At 40.3% G+C, this 22,099-nt stretch overlaps 2 protein-coding genes across 2 annotated transcripts; one reads left to right on the top strand and one right to left on the bottom strand.

Annotated features, from left to right (window-relative positions):
• Positions 1-4,656: 4,656 nt before the first annotated feature.
• On the bottom strand, positions 4,657-17,667 carry LOC124112854 (neuroguidin-like). The gene is made up of 13 exons (XM_046473013.2): positions 17,631-17,667; positions 14,558-14,686; positions 13,442-13,579; positions 12,716-12,800; positions 12,237-12,289; positions 11,175-11,271; positions 10,635-10,759; positions 9,659-9,714; positions 8,093-8,141; positions 7,683-7,784; positions 6,089-6,115; positions 5,588-5,609; positions 4,657-4,738 (listed from the first exon to the last, which is right to left on the bottom strand). Exons 1-13 carry the CDS (start codon positions 17,640-17,642, stop codon positions 4,710-4,712), a joined length of 924 nt encoding a protein of 307 aa, XP_046328969.1. The 5' UTR covers positions 17,643-17,667; the 3' UTR covers positions 4,657-4,709.
• Positions 17,668-17,797: 130 nt separating this feature from the next.
• Positions 17,798-21,501, top strand: LOC124112855 (ER membrane protein complex subunit 4-like). Its single transcript, XM_046473014.2, has 5 exons — positions 17,798-17,940; positions 18,817-18,934; positions 19,135-19,288; positions 20,873-21,030; positions 21,396-21,501. Exons 1-5 carry the CDS (start codon positions 17,888-17,890, stop codon positions 21,429-21,431), a joined length of 519 nt encoding a protein of 172 aa, XP_046328970.1. The 5' UTR covers positions 17,798-17,887; the 3' UTR covers positions 21,432-21,501.
• The last annotated feature ends 598 nt before the right edge of the window (positions 21,502-22,099 follow it).

Below are 22,099 nucleotides of genomic sequence, written 5' to 3'. Positions count from 1 at the left end.
TGAGTTCGCCATCAGCGCGAACTTCGTGGCTTCCAATCCAGCTGGCAATAGTTTTTTTCGTAAAATTGTTAGCGGCCATAAAATTTCCGAGTCTCGTGAAGGGAATCGAACCACGGACCTTCTGATCAGAGGTCGGACGCCTTGTCCACATGACCAAAGTGGTTAACCCTGTCAGCAGGCTGACACGGTAAGGATGTCATCTGTGGGATGACCCCACGCCCTGCTACATACTCCCCCGTCAACAGAAGCCACGTTCCGGGCCGCATAGTAGGGTACTGAGGCTTATTTTGCTCAAATTTAATATGACCATGCTCAGCCCCACGTTGGGCGCCACTGTAAAATGTCCGAGGCCGTGATGGGATTCGAACCACGGACCTTCTGATCAGAGGTCGGACGCCTTGTCCACATGACCAAAGAGGTTTAACCGTCAGCAAGCTGACAATGTAAGGATGTCATCTGTGGGATGACTCCACGCACTTCTACACAAGGGAAAAAGAACTCCCATCATTGCCAAGTGGTGACAGGAACTTGACTGTGTTTCCTGTCATTTGAACCATAAACATACCACCATGATTTCGATAAGACTTACATTGACTCCCAGGATATATATACAGATGGAACTAGATCAATTAACATGGGGAAATGGACAAAGTTTGACAAATATTTTATCACGTTAAATGCTACATATTAAGAAATGGAAATTGTGCAGTAAGGGAATATTACAACTAACGACCACGTTCCATTGTCTTTAGACTGCCAAGGGTCAACCCGATAACGGATATCGGACAGGACCCGCATCTCTCATGGTGCTGGTCTGATAGAGTGAGGCAAAGAAATATAAGACGTCAATGTCCTTATCTGCATCTACAGCTGTTTAGCATCCAACCTTGTCAAATCACCCGTACCACGTATACATTCCGGGCATACGAGCAACTTGAAAACTATTATTTTTACTAAACTTCACTCATAAACACCTTTATAATCAATGCCTCGGTCAAACTAAATTATATAATTTATCAAATATATATATATACATTATCAAACATTTAGTTTCTCTTAATGATTCTAACAATTTTCATGATCTTTATTCATAAAAAACGTTTACAATAGCCACATTAACATACATACACAAACATAATAAATAATCATTAATATAAATATTTATCAAGTAATCTTCATTCATCAATGATCTTTATTCATAAAAACGTTAACAATAGTCATGTTAACATCCATACACCAACATAAATATTTATCAAGTGATCTTCGTTCATCAATGATCTTTATTAATTAAAACACTCGTTCTTCATGTTCAATAAATACATCATAGTTTCAGTCTCAAATTTCATTCACAAATGTCACCACACACCAAAAAGGTTTGCCACATGATCAACATATATTTTGTGTTTTCATTTTAAATCATATAAGCTTAATCTCCTCATCTGTTTACTGCTACCATCCGTTCACCCCTTAATTAGTGAGTAGTCATGGTTGTGTGGTAGCATATATTCGACCGATCGGGACAAACCCAGACAATTTTTTTCTACAAATTGAAACATTTTAATTTCAGAAATTCGACGTATTGGGTGGAAACCGTAAATTCATAGAGATACTCGGAAAATATAAGATGTGTTGCCAAGGGACAGATATGTGATGGTTTAAATGAGATTGCCTCAGTTGCACATTATATACTGAACCGCAAAAGAAACGCGAGTACTGTGTGACTGTGAAATATGGTTTATTCACAAAGCGACAGAGAGGTCAATTATGATAAGTCTGAGACAGTTCATGTTTTGCATGCACATTGACCACAGTCCATGGAACGTTCTTGCAAGTTCTTGCTTTGGGCCGATCACACACATGGAAATGGTGGGGTGGGAAATGTCAGTACCTCGTATGCCCTCCCTAGGGGTTCAACACAGCCATACACCTACGGTACATGGAGTGTAGCAAGCGGTTCACGAAGGCCATAGGCACCTGTGCCCACACCCTGACGAAAGATGCCTTCAGATCAGCACGAGTTCTTGGTGTTGGTACCACCTGGTTCAGCCGTCTCTGTATTTCATCCCACAGGTGCTCGATCGGGTTTAAATCGGGGTCATGGCCGGCCATGGCATGGTTTGGATGTTGTGCTGGTGCAGGAAGTTCCTGGTGAGCCTGGCCGTGTGGGGCTCATAGCCGGCCATGGCATGGTTTGGATGTTGTGCTGGAACACGTGGTTCTGGTGACGTGCGAAGTAGGGAACGATGTAAGGTCTCAGGATCTGGTCAATGTAGCGTTGCGCTGTGATGCCATTCACCCTGCCAGCGCCAATATTGTGAAACACATGAGGGCCAATTCTCTGGTTCAGGCCTATGTATATTTTTGGATCTATCAAATATACAAAATTGTATATTTTTGATAGATGAGAATTTACCCTTGTGTAAACGATCAGTTTTCTTTCAATGCGATGTACTGTGACATTATAAATTGAGTGAGTGAGTGAGTTAACATTTTAAGTCACATCAGCAATATTTGAGCCATATCGTGACTATGAATAGTTAAACATAATACATATATTGAAACTTATATAAAGATTTGTCAACGAAGGACAGCAAAGTAACTAGATTTATCACAGAAAAAGATATAAAACTAGTACGGAATCATAAAATAGACTAGCACTCTACATAACGATACAAGATAAAAGCGGGCTATAGATCGCCAGCCACTGAAGGTAGATCACCATACTGGGGACCATGGGGACTTACAGTACCTTTGCTACCTGCATGGACCCCAGTAGGATATACATCATCCCTTCAGCAACTGGCGATTGTATGCAAAGTTAGCCACAAGTAAAAATACAAATATTCTCAGTTTAAAAGAGTAGTAGGCAGAAATATTCTTTGAATGACATGGACTTACGATATCCTCTCAGAGGGACAATAATTTTACACTACGTCAACCCCCTTTGAGGATACGGCCAGTAACAAACTCGACATTATAAAGTTGTATATAGGTAGATCTAATACAGTACTAGTCTATAGATGTAAACACATTTGATGATACATCTGTGTGTTAAAGTTGATTTTGACATACCGGGCCAAGTCGGGCCCAACACAAGTCAAACACTTCTGATAGAGACTATGTTGAGAATGGAGAGGGAAAGGGCTTCACTTTGAGCACCTTGTTTTCTTAAGTTATGTTAGAGTACAAGTGAATGAGGATGGTTTTACCCCACATTTTAGCAATATCACAGTAGTGGGGACACCAGAAATGGGCTTCATAAACTTTGTATCCATGTGACCCATGAAGATCCAGGATAGAATTGGTCTTCGGCAACCCAATCTTGTCCTAAGAGGCGATCAGGTGGTCAGGCTTGCTGGCTTAGTTGATGCATGTCATATGAGCATATCCCAATTGCACAGATCGATGCTCATGATGTCAATCCTAGGACTGTCTAGTCCAGACTTGATTATTTACAGACCACCATCATACGGCTGGAATATTAATGGAGTGCGATGTTAAACAACAAACAATAAAACTAATGAGTGTTTGTTGTTTAACACAAATAAGAAACAAATTGTATCCATGTGGGGAATCGAACCTGGGCATTTGGCTTGACGAGCAAATGCTTTAATCACTGGCTAACCCCCTCTGCCTCTTGGGGTATAAAGGGGGCAGTCATCTAAGGCGCTGCGATTCGCTGTGCAAGAGCTGTGTCCCTTGGGCACGCCAGAAACCTGATTGTGGGTTCGAATCCCAGCTCGCCCGATTATGTTTCTAGGTTTGTCAGCACCATACCCATGCTCGTAGGTTTCACCAAACTGATAAACGTCTGAGACGTGCACCACTTTGGGCTTTCCTCCCACATTAAGCTGACACGCCGTGATATAACTGGAATACTTTCAAAAGTGGCGTTAAACCCAACTCACTCACTCTTGGGGTATAAGTAGGGATGGTGGGCGTGACACGTGTCATGTCACCGAGAGAGGGGTCTCCCATAAAGTCTGTATCATTTCTGCCATGACAGGGCTGTCTGTTGTAACTGGAACCCTAAAGACTACATGTTAACTATTCTGCCACAGTTAGAAACATACTCTTGGAAATATGCTAAGCAGCGCCCTTTCTTTCTTTGCACATCCCAAACGGCATATATACATTGACACTGATGTGCCAAAGCAACCTGGCTGTGAGTGGGTAGGGATGTTGTGCCACTTTGGCCACTATGCCAGCCATATCAAGAGACCAGAAATGTGCCTCACTTTGTACCCATGTGGAGAATCAAACCAAGGCTGTAGGCATGACGAGTGAACGCTTTAACCACTTGATTACCCTGCTAAGGCCATGGCCACTTGATCACCCTGCTAAGGCCATGGCCGAGAGGCTGCCTGGACATTCAAGAACAAATAGCAAATTGAAATGTTTTAAAATAAATCTGAGAAAGCGACAGACGGAATTGTTCATGGTTATCTCACACTGATTAATATTTTGGGTTTGTGTAAATTTATGTCAGTATTCAATAACCGTTATCATCCAGAGACCTGGGTTTCCTGACAGGGTTTCCCTCTGGTGACTCCACCTGAATATGCATACTATGTATATTTGTTTTGTGAATCTATTCTAAATATGTAAAATTCAGTTCAGAGGTTTGAAGGATGTAGTGATGACAACAAACTGACATTGTGTTTATGTGTTTAATATACAAATCACAGTCACCCCGGAAACTCTGAGGTTCAGTGGCGCCGCTGTCTCTTCTTGGAGCCTGGAACAAACCAAAGTACTTCTACAGAGACGGGTTTACAATGATGATTGGTTAAACTTTATACACCAGACAATCATGCTCACACAAACATTTATACATAGTTATTCTTTCCCAAGGAAATATTGGGGGCATAGGTGACCTAAGTCGCTGCAATTCATGTGCAGAGTTGTGGCACCAGGCCTTGCCGATAGTGCTGTCGAGTCCCATATTAGTTCTGATTATGATACTTTGTCAGCACCATACCCATACATGAGGGTTCCAGATAGGGGTAAATGACTAAGATAATATTAACATCTTTCCTCCAACATTGCTTGTTTGATTACCTTTTTGTTGTTTAATTCAGCACTCAGCAATATTACAGCTATATGACTGCAGTTTGTAAATAATCCAGTCTGGACCAGACAATACAGTGATTGCCATCATGAGCATCGATCCACGCAATTTGGATAGGATGACATGCATCAACCAAGTCAGCGAGCCTGACCACCTGATCCCGATAGTCGCCTCTTACGACAAGCATGAAGACCTATTTTAACCCGGATCTTCATGGGTCACCTCCTCCAACATTAGACTAGCCATAACATACCTGCATCTGCAGTTCAAAATGGTGTTAAGCTGCTCGCTCACTCACTTTCTCACTCTTCTGAATTATCTCACTGTCCCATTATATAACCAACAGGGCCCCGTTCCACAAAGCCATCGTAGTGCTCAGCTGTCGAAGGTCTATGTTAAGGTATGGGAGTTGTGATCATCTTAGCACTAAGATCGTTTTATGAAACAGGGCCCAGTGTCCTATAAAAACATCATGATGTGTTGACTAAGATACTGAAAGCTTCGCTGTACGCTTACCTTTCTGCTTTCCCTTTTTACCCTGTAACAAAATAAAACAAGTATTAGTAAAGCAATGCCTGTATATTGAGTACACAAGTGACATTTCATTTTCAGTATTGATCAAGTTATTATTTTACACATCCAAGCAGTAGTTTTAGTCCTCTGTTCATAGTGTCAAGTAAGAGTGAGTGAGTTCGGTTTAATGCCGCTTTTAACCGTTTTCCAGTTATATCGCAGCATGTCAGCTTAATGTGGGAGGAAAGCCCGAAGTGATGCAGGTCTCAGACGTTTACCACTTCCGTGAAACCCACGAGCACGGGTATGGTGCTGACAAACCTAGATACATAATCGAGGCAAAACAGGATTCGAACCCACAATCATAGGTTTCTGGCGCGCCCAAGGGACGCAACTCTGCACAGCTAATCGCGGCGCCTTAGATGACTCGGCCAACCTGGCCCCTGTGTCAAGTAAGAACTCATCTCACATCCACCCTTGTGTTTGCTGTGCGGTGCTACTTACCATAGAACCTTTCCTTTTCTTGCCACCCTACAAGAGAAATGTGAATACATGTAGTGATAAAAATATTACAGACAGACCTTACTAGCTCAAGCTATCGGTAAATATCACAATAGTGAGTGAGTGAGTGAGTTGGGTTTAATGCCGCTTTTAACAGTATTCCAGTTATATTGTGGCGTGTCAGCTTAATGTGGGAGGAAAGCCCGAAGTGATGCAGGTCTTAGACGTTTACCACTTCAGTGAAACCCACGAGTACGGGCATGGTGCTGACAAACCTAGAAACATAATCGGGGCGAACCGGGATTTGAACCCACAATCATAGGTTTCTGGCGTGCCCAAGGGACGCAACTCTGCACAGCAAATCGCGGCGCCTTAGACGACTGGGCCACCCGTGCCCCCAAATATCACAATAAACTTCCTCAGATAAATCAGACAGACACCATTCAACATCACTCCCTTTCTACTTCAACGTGTTGCATAAATTCAAGGTCATCGTCATACATGTTTTACTGATCATATTTCTTGCATTTGGAACATGCAAAAAACCTGGTGACTTGTTCACAATTACATGTCTAGTGATGTTTTATATCAAATTTCATATTTTTATTGACCATGTTTGTTATACCTGTTTATTCACCTGATTTCACTGAAGGGAAACGATGTGTTTTTTCATAATACTCAATTTATCTTTTTTTACACTATGAATCATAAACAACTTCTATTCTAATCTTTTTTTAAACTCTGAAACATGCAACACAGATTGTGTTAGGTAGGTAGAACATGTATACTGTTTTGTTGGTGATCTACCCCCTTTGACTCGACCTTGGTTCAACTGCTGATCATCTATAACGCTCATCAACTATTTGGACCCTGAAGGTAGCGTTGTAGTGAGGGATCACTGAACTTGCAACAGATACAAAGCACTTATTTTCATATATTGGTGTTCTCTGCTGTATCATTCATTAGTTCCGAACTAATGTCAGCTATTTCTTTAGCAGTGAAACGACGTGATCATATTGCTAAATTACTGGTAGACGTGTAGAAAGGATTATCATGATTATGTAGCTAAATTGATGTTCAGAAAAAGTTACACATTTTTTATATTTCAAACGAAAATAAATTGTTCATCTTTTCCATTCCCAACGCAACTATATATCAGAAATTTACTACCAATACTGGAATAACCCTATCCCCATTTTTTATATCAGTGTCATCCAGTTTTTTTCAGATGACTGCAGATATCTTTCACAAAATGTTAAATTTGAAGATTTTAAAAATGTTTGTTTTGTTTGTTTAGCATATTTCATTTAAATCAGAGCTGAAACAGCTTTTATTGGATGTTTGGCTCATCATCACTTATCATGGTGTCCATATCATGTCTATATAGCCACTCCATATTCCTTTTTCTCTTGACAGCTTTGTAAGTATTGTCATGTTCAAATTTGCTCAAAGTTCATCAAAAAGTCTTCCTAACATTTCATATTGTTACTGTTACCATGTATGAAGAATCCTTCACAGGCAATGAAGTTTGATTTGATGTAATTTTAGTCCAAATATGATGCATGCCACTTTGTACTATTAGACTCAAGTTCCTTACCTGGGTTGACTTTCGTCCCTCGCCCCCAGCCAGGGCGCTAATGTCGTCGAAGTCTGTGAGCCGATTCAATGTCGACATTGTCTGTACACTCTTCATGGCCGCCTGGAGAAAATAACAACCAGTTATACAGACATCATCTACATAAACCACATGTTTAGTCTGCCTTACATTTTGAAAAGGAATAAGTAAGTAAACTTTATTCATTTACTTTATGGCATGTGTAGCAATAACTTCCCACAGAATCTCACACATGCATAATTTGATTGGATGGCTCAGAAAGCATCCTGGCTATTTATCACCATGAAATGGGACATATTTCACCATATTTCATTAAGTTTGCAGAATGTGAATGTAGAAAAACTGCAGTACAAAGTTTTAAATGTCCAATGAGTTCTGTAACATATACATACCTTCTCCTTCTTTGTCATTGGTAACCTCAAGAAATTAGCTTCCTCATACCTGAAAAAAACCACACAAAATAACATAACAAAATATCAAAATAATGCATAAAAATTAGCTCTAAGAGTGAGTGAGTGAGTTGAGTTTAACGCCGCTTTTAACAGTATTCCAGTTATATCGCGGCGTGTCAGCTTAATGTGTGAGGAAAGCCCGAAGTGATGCAGGTCTCAGACGTTTACCACTTCGGTGAAACCCACAAGCACGGGTATGGTGCTGACAAACCAAGAAACATAATCAGGGCGAACTGGGATTCGAACCCACAATCATAGTTTTCTGGCAACTCTGGACGCAACTCTGCACAGCGAATCGCGGCGCCTTAGACGACTGGGCCACCCATGCTCCCTCTATCATAAGTTTTTTTAGAAGGTTAGTGAATGTTGTTGTGTCAGTCAGCAATATGAAGCCTGTGAATAATCAACAAGGCAAACCAGGATTTGAAAACATGATCACGTCACAGAGCTTGACCAGCATATTCAAGGTTCCCAACTCTCGTGAGAAGTACAGGTGAGGTGAGGTGAAATGGGGTTTAACGTCGCGTCCAAGATTATTGCACTTATATAGCAACGTGCATGCATGTGTATGTGTGTGTGTGTGGCTGCTTGTACTAGTCCAGACTGATGCCGATTTATAGTGCTAGCACACTGAGATACCATGCCACAGTTTAACATGAATACCCCACTCAGACACAGTATACTGACTCCCAGCCGACCAGTCCTTGTTTTAGCCCCTTAATGCCGAGCGCCAGACAGGGTAACAACAAGTACCATCTTTTAACGTCTTTTGGTATGACACAGCTGGGGATCGAATCCCGGACCTTCCGCTCTCTGGGCGGACGCTCTACCATTAGACCACGGAGGCGGTCCTGACAAATACAGGCTATTGAACTGGTACTATTACTGGTAAACCTTTTTCTCCAGTAGTCTTGTGTTCCTATAGTATTGATCCACTAATCATGCCACTTGTACAATACAAAATCCATAATGTCATCACATCGTCTTAACAAAGAGTAGTGGATATAAAGTCCTCATCGGATCATGTAGAAACTAAAACAATACTCTTACTTCTCAGACCATCCAACACAGTTAATGCATACCATAAAGCTTTTATTTCTGTTTTAGACAAGAAAATCAGATTCCACACTTGTAAGTCACAGTTTTATCATAAAAAACAGGCTTCCATGGGAGATATGACTTGGGTGAGATCATCCTAGGAGATATCACTATGATGAAACTGCATCACAGACCAAGACACCCGTTACTACTGTTTACAAACTGACTAAGTTGGAAAAGTGATTTTGGATGACAAATAGAATCTCACCCTCGTGTCTTTTTTATCAAATATGTATCAACACAAGTTTATAAAAGTTTAAAACTCCAAGGCTTGCCGATATCAAAAGACAAGGGTGTCAAAAAGACTAATTTGCCTGCACCATCTTCATGAAAAAAATATATATGCAGACCCAGGTTATTTCGTTTTTCAAAATTTCCGCTAGAGGACAATAACTGCATGCTACTTACTCCAGCCTTTCCTTTGCCTTCTTGTTTTCTGACATTCTGTGGAGGTCTGTAGACTCCTGAAATCAACAACCAATCCAGAGCACCTAGTACCATGTTTACCTTTAGAAATACATTGTGAAACAGATTGCAGTTCATCTCCAGCACAAACAGAGATGACAGACAAAGCTGGCAACATGGTTCATTCATTCCTTGTGTCTAGTAAATATGTATAAGTAGTCAGATGCATACAGGACAACAAAACAATCTCTAAAACTCAGTATCAGTAAACTACATTTATAACGAACATTTATAACAAGCTGTTTCTTGTCCAGTCCATTTGGAGTATATATGTTGTACATATGCTTGTAACGAACTACGGTTATAACGAACTAAAATTAGTGGTCTCTTCGAGTTCATTATAACCATAGTTTAGTAAATTTCTGCTGCAATTTTGAGATCCCTTAACATTCTTGTTTCCATAAAGACCTGAAACTTTTTAAAGATATTCACCTGAGGAAGGGTCAAGAAGTGAGTAAGTGAGTGAGAATGGTTTTACGCCGCTTTTAGCAATATTCCAGGAATATCACGGCGGGGGACACCAGAAATGGGCTTCATAAATTGTACCCATGTCGGGAATCGAACTCGGGTCTTTGATGTGACGAGCCAACGCTTTAACCATCAGGCTATCCGACCGCCCCAGGGCAAGAAGTATCCTACATATCTTCATGTTGTCCTAAATATTAAATTCCTATCAAAGGCTTTGTTCTGGTTTTCATTTCTCATTAGGATCATAGTGTATGTCCACAGCCAATGATAAAGTATAGAGTTATGACTACAATGAGAAAGTGTAAGAGTTATAACTACAAAGATAAAGTATAAAGGTTATGATAACAAAGATAAAGTACAGAGAAGTGACTACACTAGATTTGTGAACAGGGCTTTGGACTTAATGCAATAATACATGATGTTACTCTTAATTTCAAAATGAATACACTACCTTCACTTCCTCTGGCCCATCATAGTACTGGTCCTTTAGGTCCCGCAGCATATTGCTACTGAGAGCTCTCTTCATGGCTCGCTCTGTCTGGCGCTGCTGTCGATCTAGGGCGGTCTCGTCTCCAGCTGTAACAAGCCAGACAACATAAAGCTGATTCAGCAAAAAGAGGAAAGTCACTACAAGGGCTGCAAGTTGATTCTAATACCTACAATCAGAGTTCTGTTTGTACTGATACAACAATCGTAAGTTATTGGAGTGATCACTGCTGAAGAACAACAGGTGCCCTGTGAAAAGGCATTCTGTTGACCCCAACACCTTGGATTGATTGTTTGATTGTTTGTTGTTTAATGCCAAACTCAGCAATAATCTAGTTATATGACTAAATAACTGAGTCTGGAGCAGACAATCAAGTGATTGATATCATGAGCAACGATCCACGACATTGGGGTATGTTAAGTAGGACAACCTTATAATGCCCTGCAGTAAGCAGTTGAAATCTTACCATCATGATCATTATTCAATTAATTGATGAAAACTCACTGTAGTGAACAGGTGCCAGTTTGGGTGCAACGTAAGCCTTGGATTTGCTAGGCTTGTCCTCGTCTGCTGAGTCACTTTCTGACTGTTCTTCATCAAGCTGGGAACAAGGAATGATGGACATGTATGCAACAAATACCACTGTGAATGACTACACCATGGCAGCCTGCAAGTAATCAAGAATAGGCCATGCAATACATTGGTTGACCCATGAACAACAATCTATGCCATCGAGCCATGATGACAATCAGCCTAGTCACAGATATCAGCCACCCAATCCTCATTGTAGCCAGCTCTAGCCTTTAGCACTGGGTTCTGTTCTGCCCCATAATCACCAAGGGTTTCAGTATTGTTTGTTTGTTCGTTTGTTGTTTATCACAGCACTCAAAAATATTCCAGCTGTATGATGGCAGTCTATAAATAATCGAGTCTGGACCAGACAATCCAGTGATTGATATCATGAGCATCGACCCATCGATTGGGATATGATGACATGCATCAACCAAGTCAGGAAGCCTGACCACCCGTTCCCGTTAGTTGCCACTTACCCAGGATTTCAGTTGAGGGAACTGTTCTTTCAACAGATACAGACAGTGCTATGATGGGAAGATGCTACAGGTTAAAATTAAGTCTCTGCTGTAATATATCCTAGATATGAGCATCGGGTACTTTCTGGTATCAAAGTACCAATACATTGTAATTCAGTCAAATGTATTGCGATACATACAAATGACTTAATTTTGACAAACCCATACCAATTGTTCATATTTTTTGTGAAAATGTATCATTAGTTATTGTGCTCCTTAATGATGGTCATATCTCATTTATTAGACACCCAGTTCTCAGAGTGAGGTAGGGGGTTAATAAGGACAATACCCACAGCTGTGATGGACAAGATAGCAGCATCCTCAACACTAGAACAACTGCAACTCCTACAAGCTGCTGAGGCCATCTACATGGATAGCACATTCACCATGAGTCCCAAGTCATGGGAAATTACTGGAACACCTGTCGTTACAGGTACACATCTAGATAAAACATCAAGCACCTGCCATTCATGCTCACCTTGCTCACGAGGTTGTGTGGGTTGGCTTTAAATCTGAGGGGATCATTTGCATCTGAAAAATCAAACAGAAAGAATAACAAGATGCACACATTATGCATATTCTATAAACATGATAAAGATGTTTTGTCTGACTTATTTGATATCACAAAATAATATTCAGTTAAATTTTGTGAAATTTGTAAATTTTCTAATAAATTGTATATTTATATACTTATCTATCTCACACTATGCATTCTTCTTATTCTCACCCAAACACACCCCATACATCACCAAATCACCACTGTGATCATGGTTCACGCACCACTGAAATCCTAAAGCGACACGACCCCAGCGACCTGTGTTTTTTTAAGCTGGAAACTTTGTTCTAGAACGTTTCCACACCAAGATCAAAGAATAAGAAAAAATGCATAGTGTGAGATAGGATAAGTTTAAAAATTCAAACTTTAATAAATCATCTTTTCTATGATTTCTGTCTGACCTGACGCTCCTGTTGTTGCTGTTTTGATAAGTTTATCCACCTGATACTTCAACTTCTGATCAATGGGTCTCATCTTCTCCAGTACCTGTCAGCAGATAAGAATGCAACACACAAATCTAATATTTCAAACCTCCAGCATATTTAAAATGAAATTTCTAGGCATCAAGTACTTGACGTAATCCAATCTGAAAAAACATGATCTTCATCTCTTAAGTTAGAATTTGGAGAGTTTGTTTACCCCAGCAAGTAAACAGTTTGATTCTTGCTGTAAGTAATTTTAAGAACATTTGGGTCATAACTATTCACAATTCACTGAACGGTCACGGTAATCTGTGCCACGATATGAGTATGTCACGAGATGAGGTGAAATAGGGTTTAACGTTGCGTTCAAGATTATTGCACTTGTATAGCGACGTGCATGCACATGTGTGGCTGCTTGTACTAATCACAACTAATGCAGGTTTTATAGTGCTAACCCACTGAGATACCATACCACAGCTTAACCTGGATACCCACTTAGACACACTGATACTGATACTGACTCCGAGCCAACCAGTCCTTGTTTCATCCCCTTGACGATGAGTTCGAGGTAGGGTAACATATCTTAACATCATTTGGAATGACTCAGCCAGGGATCGAACAACTGACCTTCCTCTCGCCAGGCAGACAATCTCTCCACTAGACCATGGAGATGGAAGGTTCTACTTGAAATGACTTTTGTCTCACCGTTCTGATCTCCACAAGCCTCTCTATGCTGGCATCCCTTTCTATTGACTGTCCTGATGTCTTCTTCAACAGCACGAAGGTCAGGTTTGTGAGGTAACTCAGTAACATCTGGTACTTCACTTCCAGGAAGCTCACCCCCTGAAAATCAGAGTGCTTTAACCTCTATCACAATGTAACACAACTTACACACATAATTTCTGCATTATATTTTAACATGTTTAAAAGTTTGAAAATTTCATTCTGGAACTGTTAAATCCCCTCTAACTTATATATTTGATTCAAGTGAGTGAGTGAGTATGGTTTTACGCCGCTTTTAGCAATATTCCAGCAATATCACGGCGGGGGGACACCAGAAATGGGCTTCACACATTGTACCCATGTCGGGAATCGAACCCGGGTCTTCAGCGTGACGAGCGAACGCTTTAACCACTAGGCTACCCGACCGCCCCTTTGATTCAAGAGGCAGGCATAGGGTTTAAAAAAGTGAGTGAGTGAGTGAGTATGGTTTTCGCCGCTTTTAGCAATATTCCAGCAATATCATGGTGGGGGGACACCAGAAATGGGCTTCACACATTGTACCCATGTCGGGAATCGAACCCGGGTTTTCGGCGTGACGAGCGAACGCTTTAACCACTAGGCTACCCGACCGCCCCGGTTTAAAAAAGAACAGACACGCAATCAAATAAATGCAGGAGTGGAGAGAGTGAGTTTGGCATTACACCACTTTAAGGAAAATTCTTGCAATATCAATTCAGGTGCACCAAGAGTGGGCTTCACACATTGTAACCATGTGGGCAATCAAACCTGGGCTATAGGCATGATAAGTGAGCACATTAACCACTTGGCTAGCCCTCTGCTCAAGGGTGGTGAAAGATAAGTACAGAAGCATCGATAAACACAATATTATCAATATGTCCGGAGTGAAGATCCTTGGCAGAAATAGGGTGGGGAAATGTTAATAATTTTGCTGATGTAATATGATTTCCATGAAGAGTTTCACTCTTCTACTTTGTGTCATTACCACGTTGATTATGTTACATAAAGGTGAGGAATTGTTAGATGAAAGCTTGCGTAATTCTGTATGTGTACACAGTGTATAACCTATAAAGTACTCACTTTTGAAGTGTCAAACTCTCCATCTTTAACCCTCTGGAGTAATGCAGAGACATGTTGTACAGCATCCCCAGCCTTCACCTTGATGTCCTTCAACAGTGCCAGGGCAGCTGGAAGGTCCCGCTCCACTATCTGATCAGGTCACAAATACAATAGGTTAATTGTTGGGAATACTATTGCACTTGCATGTATTGGTAAGAGCTGTCTCACAATCATTAAGTAAACTACACAAGAGTAAACTACATCAAGTGAGTAATGATGTGTGCCAGTATTTTGTCACTAATAACCTGCTAGGATCACACTCCGATGAATATCTACCTTCTTCAACAACACACATTAATGAAGACATTGTCATTCAGATGTTCTATTCTCAGAAAAAGTTAATGTGTTTAAATTGTTAAAATTCTGATCCCAAATAGTGCTCATATGTCTTGCATATATGAACATGATGAATGGATCACCATTGATCACAGTGATTTTCACAACAGATTTTGACAAAAGTCAATCACATATAAGAATGCTTCATTGACTTAGCCTGGTTGTGAATGAGCGTGCCATTTTCAGCAAACAAGTAATTGTCAATGCAAGCTTCTAGCATTGCTTATCACCAGTGTAAATAGTAAAACACCTACTACCCATAATCACATTTTAAAGGGGCACTGATCTAACGCAATTCCCCGGACTGGTTGTTGCCTTTGTTATTGTTTTTTTCCCCGCGAGTACCCGGATGATACGCAACGCAACTGAGCGTGACCAGAGACTGGCTACCGTCTGCAACGACAGCTAAATAAACTTGGAGGCTGGAGGCAATATTTGTTTTACGCATTTTTGCATTAACACTGATTGGTTAACCGTGATCTAAAAAGATTTCGACAAAGGGCGCATGTTAATTAATTTCTTCAGCCTAAACTAACAGACAAAAAGAACGGCGGAGCTCATCGGATGTCGTCATTTGGAAATACCCCAGATGGTTGTAGTTTAACACTAAAAAAAGTATCCATGCAGTGAAAGCATTTTCGGATTTCGGATTGCGTCGATAATACGATTACTACTCCCTTGTTGTCATCCACGTTTTCTGGTATAACCCTACACTTGTGTATTTGTCGTCATTCACTTGATGCTCAGTTAATGAATTTATTACAGGTACAATTAGTGGAAGCACCACTTAGATTACCTGACAAAGGTTCCCATTTGGCATTTATTGTGTCTGGGGTAATTATTCAATCTAAATCCAGGTTTGAAGTGAGGTGAAATGTGTGTTATGTAATATGCACGTGGCAGACCAGCAAGAGGTGAATGATCAGTTGATTTCCTTTTTTTTTGTAAATCCACGGATCGTTCCTAGTCATCAAAGGATTAACAGAAAATACGTTGATTGATTAATCACTGTTATCCTGCACAGTGGATATGTCAAAAGTGAGTGTTTACACGTCTAGGTTTACTGAAACAAAGGGAATACACTCATATCCTTGCGTGAAGTGCCGATGTAAAAACAACATACTTTGTTCAAAGGGTTAACTGATAATACGTTGATTGATTGATCATTGTTATCTATCACTCAATGGATTTTTTAGGAACCGTGGACGTTATGAAAATAGTTGTCACGTGGGCTTTCTCAGCTGACCCTTGAGACTTGACACCTATGTGAAACACCCGAAACAATCCAAGTGATCAATTGAGAAACGATATATATCTTTTAAAATATGTGATTGTTACAGAGACACGTGACATCGAATACGTTTCTTTGTACAGCTGCAGACGAGTGGGCTATTGTTCCTTTGTGTCGATATTCACGGATACATTCCTCGAACAAGGAAGCTGCCTAAAATTTATACACATAAATTTGGTAGGTTGTACTTATGGTATTTGCATTTTGTTTTCCTTCATTTGCTGTAGCATTGAACCGATTCGTCCTTGTTTTTCTACGTCTTGGTTGGGAAATTCTTCAATGCGCGATAGACGTTTTCACAGGCCTTTTCCCTTGTAAGCGTGTATATATTACCGTCAATTTGTAAAATGTAATTCTCTCAGGCAATTTATAAAATGTGTAAATATTTCAGTCATTTTGACTAAAAAAATCTGTCCAGATTGATTAAGACGATCAAAAGGGCCTACAAACATCACAACAGATTATTATGTAGGATAAGTAGCCAAACAACATAGAAATGTACTTTTCAACGTAACATTTTCAGTCTCTTGGTGATGACATTAAACATTAAAATGTTTGGAATTTGTTATCATAATAATACAGATGGAAATGTTTTTCAGTCACTTTGTTAAATAACTGAATATTTAGGCGTTTAATAAATTTTAAAATGTTACACATTTTGACAAAAATATACACACTATCAAAAAGCAATGCTCAGGTGAAACTTTGTGTTGCAAGTCAAAATAGTGTAAACGAAAATCGCAAAATTACCAAGCAAGTGACTTATCAAAACTACGTCACCATTACCGATGCTACCCACAAAGATACCTACATTTCCTTATTATCTCGAAAACTGTATTTCATTTTGTTGATCAATGTGACCATACGCCCTTATTACTACCCATACAAGTGACTAATGCGCTTACGAATGGCGCAGCAGAGGTCGCGAACTAGTCTAGATTTCTGCTATACATCCGGGTACTCACTGGGAAAAAACAATAACAAAGGCAACAACCAGTCCCGGGGAATTGCGTTAGATCAGTGCCCCTTTAACATTTCAAAAGACAAGTGGTTGGTTATTACTCATAACAATATAAGAACGAAAATGTAAAAGCAGTCCTATCAAAAACTGGCAAAAAGAGTGATTGAGGTGGGTTTGACGTCGCTTTGAACAGTATTACAGTCATATCACGACGAGTCATTCTCTGACAATTGAATTAATGCAAATGTATGAGCTCGGAAACCGGCAGTGATGCAGGTCTTTGACAGGCGTATGCCAATGCCAGTTACAGAAATCACTGTATGGCATGCAAGATGAATTCAGCATTTGATTGCTTTCTACAGAATTTCCTTAACATCAACAAATACATCTTTACAGTGACAAAAAATATGTGTTATTATTTCTCAACACATGTAAACAACACGCACGTGTTCTTCCATCTTGGTTTCAGCGCCCCCTGACGGGATTCCCTACGGGAGTACTTATTGCAGCAAACGCACACGCAATTTTATACCTTAGCGTGCAAATTTCAAACGACATTGTATATGTATTCATGCTACAAAAAGGACAGTAACATTACTATGGTAGTACTTTATTACGTATTATTCCGATAACGAGCATCATATAAAAATACTACCTCCTTCGTTTTTCAACACAATACATTCTCAATTTTAGGCAGAACAAAATGGCTACTCGGAAAAGGCACAAGTGGGCAATCGACTTTTTAGGTGGCGGAAAGTGAGTTGTTCTTTACAACTGAAGGCACACATGTGTAGAATTTGTAGGTGTAACTCTGAGTTAGCTTTCAAGGTCGAGCGGGTAGTTTCTCAATTTGATTTCCATGTAGCAGTAGATATTATACATATCTGGGCCAACTGTGCAAGTCCGAAATTTTGGGATCTCCGATTTAATGTCATCAATTTTTTAGTAACATCGCGCGGCAGCAGAAGTCTAGTTCCGTTTGATATGATAGACAAGATATACACTTTATCTCCTCCATTATCTTGATAAATAATCAAAGCTTCAACGCGAGGGCCTGCAGCTGGATCATCTGAACTGAATGTTCTGGAATAAATCATTCTATTCACAATATGCAGATATGTTCACAAGCATAATGATCATACACTGTACATACAACTTGTTAATATGCTTAACAGGGTCCTGTAAGGGTCCTGGGAGTGGTGCACTTTACCAGTCACACATTTTTAGATTTCAATTAGCGCTGCGTGGAGGATTGATATATAATAATGAGTTAATCTAGGTTACCAACACCCTACCAACATGACCAAGGGACCATGTGCGTTATCACAAATAATTAGTGTTCGTTTACCAAGTCATCAGCACCTGATGGTTTACCTATATGGGTTGCGCAGTAGCCAATGACAATTGTACAGAGTTCCCTCGAATTGCATTGGATTAATTTGTAAAGGGTGATAGCTAATCCATACGTTACCCTACCTCACATAATAATGGCAAATTTCTTCCGGTCCTTATGATAGACCCTATATTAACTATTGAGCAGGTTGGCAAGGACTATAGGACTGGTGCCAATTTCTAACTCTGATTTTCTTAATTGGATTATGTGTTGTGTAATATATGTGCTTCATATTTCAGGTCACGAAGTGATCGGGCACTTGTCCAGTTCACAGAACTGCAACCCCCTGTTGGTTATGTGGACACAGTTAGTGTCAGTGAAAAGGCAAAGGATGCCGACCCAAAGCTCATTGTAAAGGTATCACTTGTCTTGATTTGTTGTTCTATGTTGAAAATGTTGAAAGCTAATGTAATATACACATTTCTTTGATAACTGATTTAGTCAGTCCGTGTATAGACACAAGTGTTAATAATTACTAAAATTAATTTGAAAACAGTGGTATGGATTTGAATGCAAGCATTTTGTTTTGATTGAACGTAAATCCTAATTTTTTTCAGAGATCTTGGGACATAGCCCTTGGTCCAATAAAACAGGTCCCAATGAACATGTTCATCATGTGGATGGCTGGGAATTCCATCTCCATCTTCCCCATCATGATGGTGGGCATGATGTTCTTCCGGCCGATACAGACACTTTTTGGGATACAGAACAGTAAGTGTATTGTGGATTAACTCTTGTGTAACATGGTATAAAGTACTGGATAGATAGAGCATCGGCCTGAAGAACGGAACGTCAGTGGTTCAATCTCCTGGCTGCATTATACCAAAAGATTTTTAAAAGATATACTTGTTACCCTGCCTGGCACTTGAGATTAAACAAGTACCAGTACTGGTCGTCTCAGAGTCCGTATACTGTATCGGAGTGGGGTACTCATGTTAAACAGCAGGATGGTATTTACTCAATGGGCTAGCTCTATAAAAAACGGTATTAATCCGTAGTTGTATAAGCAGCCATATGCACACATGTACATGTACATTGTTACATAAGTGCAATCTTGGAATGCGATGGTAAACCCCATTTCACTGCACCTTACCTGTAAACTACAGATAGTTTGAGCTGGTCTGATCTTCAGATAATGCTTGAGTGCCCAGTTTCAGCATGCTCATCTAGGCCTTGACATAAGGTTCTGATTAAAACAAATGAAAATACTACACAAGACAGTGTGACTCTTCGGCTTGCAATACCTTAGTGCCTATTGCTAAGCAGGGCATGGGTGGCCCAGTCGTCTAAGGCGCTGTGATTCGCTGTGCAGAGTTGCGTCCCTTGGGCACGCCAGAAACCTACGATTGTGGGTTCGAATCCTGTTTTGAAGATGTATCATATTGGGACCACACCATCGAGATACGCTGCATTCTGACCATACCATTAAGACATTTCATATTGGGACCATACCTTTGAGACACGTTGCACTCCGACCATACCCGTAACAGGATTAAGACATCTCATATTGGGACCATACCACCGAGACACACTGCATTCTGACCAGAACATTAAGACATTTCATACAGGGACCATACCATTGCATCTTCCCGAGGCAAGAGAGTTAACTGACTTTAAAAGTCCAGTTCCCACCCTTGCCGAACTAGGCTGGTATTATGGAGTTACATTTTGGCTGGACTAACGATTCTATGCATAGTCTAATCAAAATCGCGCACCGAAATCGAAATCCGGTTCGTTAACTGTCGTTCAGATTTCGGTCGATTGCAGGATTTGCAAAGCATGTGCACCGCCAACTCGTTGTCAGCAAATATTTTCCAATTTTTTTCCTGTTTTTAATCAAGGTGCTCACGTGATTTGATGCATTTCGCGATGTAAGACCCGTTTTATCACAATATAGATATTGATTATCGATCAGATTGTCCTGACCGGGCGCCACCATTTTGTGTGAAGCAAACGCAAGTGATACGAGAGGTGGAATCTGATTGGTCCATAGGAGAGGCTTAGAAGGGACATAGCTGGTAATAGCCACTGGTGGCCCCACAATCGAGCCCAGTAAGTCCAGCCTAGTTCGGCAAGGGTGGAAACTGGACTTTTAAAGTCAGTTAACTCTCTTGCCTCGGGAAGATGATACCATTGAGACACGCTGCATTCTGACCATACCGATGGGACATTTCGTATCAGGACCATACCATCGAGACACATCTTATGATCGTACTGTTGAGACATATCATGACAAAATGTAAGCTTACAGCCCTGTGTTGTGCGCTGGTTTCTCATGTTGCGTTTTCCTTCCAGCATTTAAGATGATCGAGGGTGACCAGGCGGCATTCCAGAAGTTTGTGTACCTGCTGGGGAACCTTCTGTGCCTGGCGATGGCTATATACAAATGTCAAGTGATGGGGCTATTGCCATCCCATGCGTCAGACTGGCTTGCATTTGTCCAACCTCAGGAGGTAAACAGCAGTTGCATTTTATTGTCTTGTTTTGATGAGAACACTCTATTCCTTTATAACATCTTTTCTTGAGATGAGGTAAAGCATTTGTCTGCATTTTTAGATCTTGTTGACATGCAAGATGGTAGGTAGTTAATAATCAAGTTAAAACAGAATACTGAGATGCAAAACAGTTGCATTTGATCTCTTTTTTTTATGAGAACATTTCTGTTCCTCAAAAGATAATTGTTCTTAACATGCTTTAGATTAGGTAAAGTTTATGTCATCCTTTGTAAGATGTTGGACATTTAATGATTCAAGTTATATGGGAAACAAGAAGGGAAATGTGTAAAATATTTGCAATAAATATAAGTTCTTTTTTTCAGAGAATGGAATGGTCTGGCGGTGGAGTGATGATGTGAATGTCCTGATGAATCTATCTATATACCTATGTACCTGTCTTGTCAATAAATGTAACATGTGTTGTCAAAAGGGTTTTGTATTTTGACTGCACGTGAACAAGATGGAGAATGCTTTGTCAGCATTTTGTACCCTGATCTTGATTTTGGGCAGAATACGTCCTGAGTACTTAAACTTAAAGGGGGATTGGTAGGTCACAATGGCTGCTACGTATGAAACATACTTCCATGGGTTACCATGGGAAGTCAGCTCTCACTGTGACCTATGTGCCATCATTTCCTAATGGTGGTGAAGTCTCCACACATTATTTGCCCCCGCCACAAAGTGGGAGGGGGATACAGAACTGGGTGTTGTCCGTCCGTCCATTCATCCATCCATCCATCCATATCATTTCTTTTGAAGAGCATAACTCAGAGACCGTTCAATATTTTATTATGTAACTTTGCATATGTATCAGACACATGCTGAACTGGTGCCTTTTGATGTTTTCATATTTCTAAAGAAATGATTCTTTGTTTCCTTGTTTAACTTAGTGCATAGTGTCTGCAATGGAGACATGTTTTAAGGTAACATGAGTTCCTTGCTACATGTATATTTACAGAGTTAAAGCCCTTACCTCATACTTTTCAACATTCACTTCATATTTTTCACTACTATATGAACCAACAGA

This window comes from Haliotis rufescens, unplaced genomic scaffold (genome assembly GCF_023055435.1).
Source record: "Haliotis rufescens isolate VD_foot unplaced genomic scaffold, xgHalRufe1.0.p SCAF_19, whole genome shotgun sequence".
Classification (NCBI taxonomy): domain Eukaryota; kingdom Metazoa; phylum Mollusca; class Gastropoda; order Lepetellida; family Haliotidae; genus Haliotis; species Haliotis rufescens.
This window is presented reverse-complemented; position numbering and strand designations above follow the sequence as displayed.

Bases quoted from the DNA above. Each gene is read 5' to 3' on its own strand.
- LOC124112855 (XM_046473014.2), top strand. From the start codon at position 17,888: ATGGCTACTCGGAAAAGGCACAAGTGGGCAATCGACTTTTTAGGTGGC. The intron at 18,935-19,134 runs GTATCACTTGTC...AATTTTTTTCAG, and splicing joins ACCCAAAGCTCATTGTAAAG to AGATCTTGGGACATAGCCCT. The intron at 21,031-21,395 runs GTAAACAGCAGT...TCTTTTTTTCAG, and splicing joins CATTTGTCCAACCTCAGGAG to AGAATGGAATGGTCTGGCGG.
- LOC124112854 (XM_046473013.2), bottom strand. The intron at 12,801-13,441 runs GTGAGACAAAAG...ATCTGCTGACAG, and splicing joins GGCTTGTGGAGATCAGAACG to GTACTGGAGAAGATGAGACC. The intron at 9,715-10,634 runs GTAGTGTATTCA...TGTTGATTTCAG, and splicing joins ATGGGCCAGAGGAAGTGAAG to GAGTCTACAGACCTCCACAG.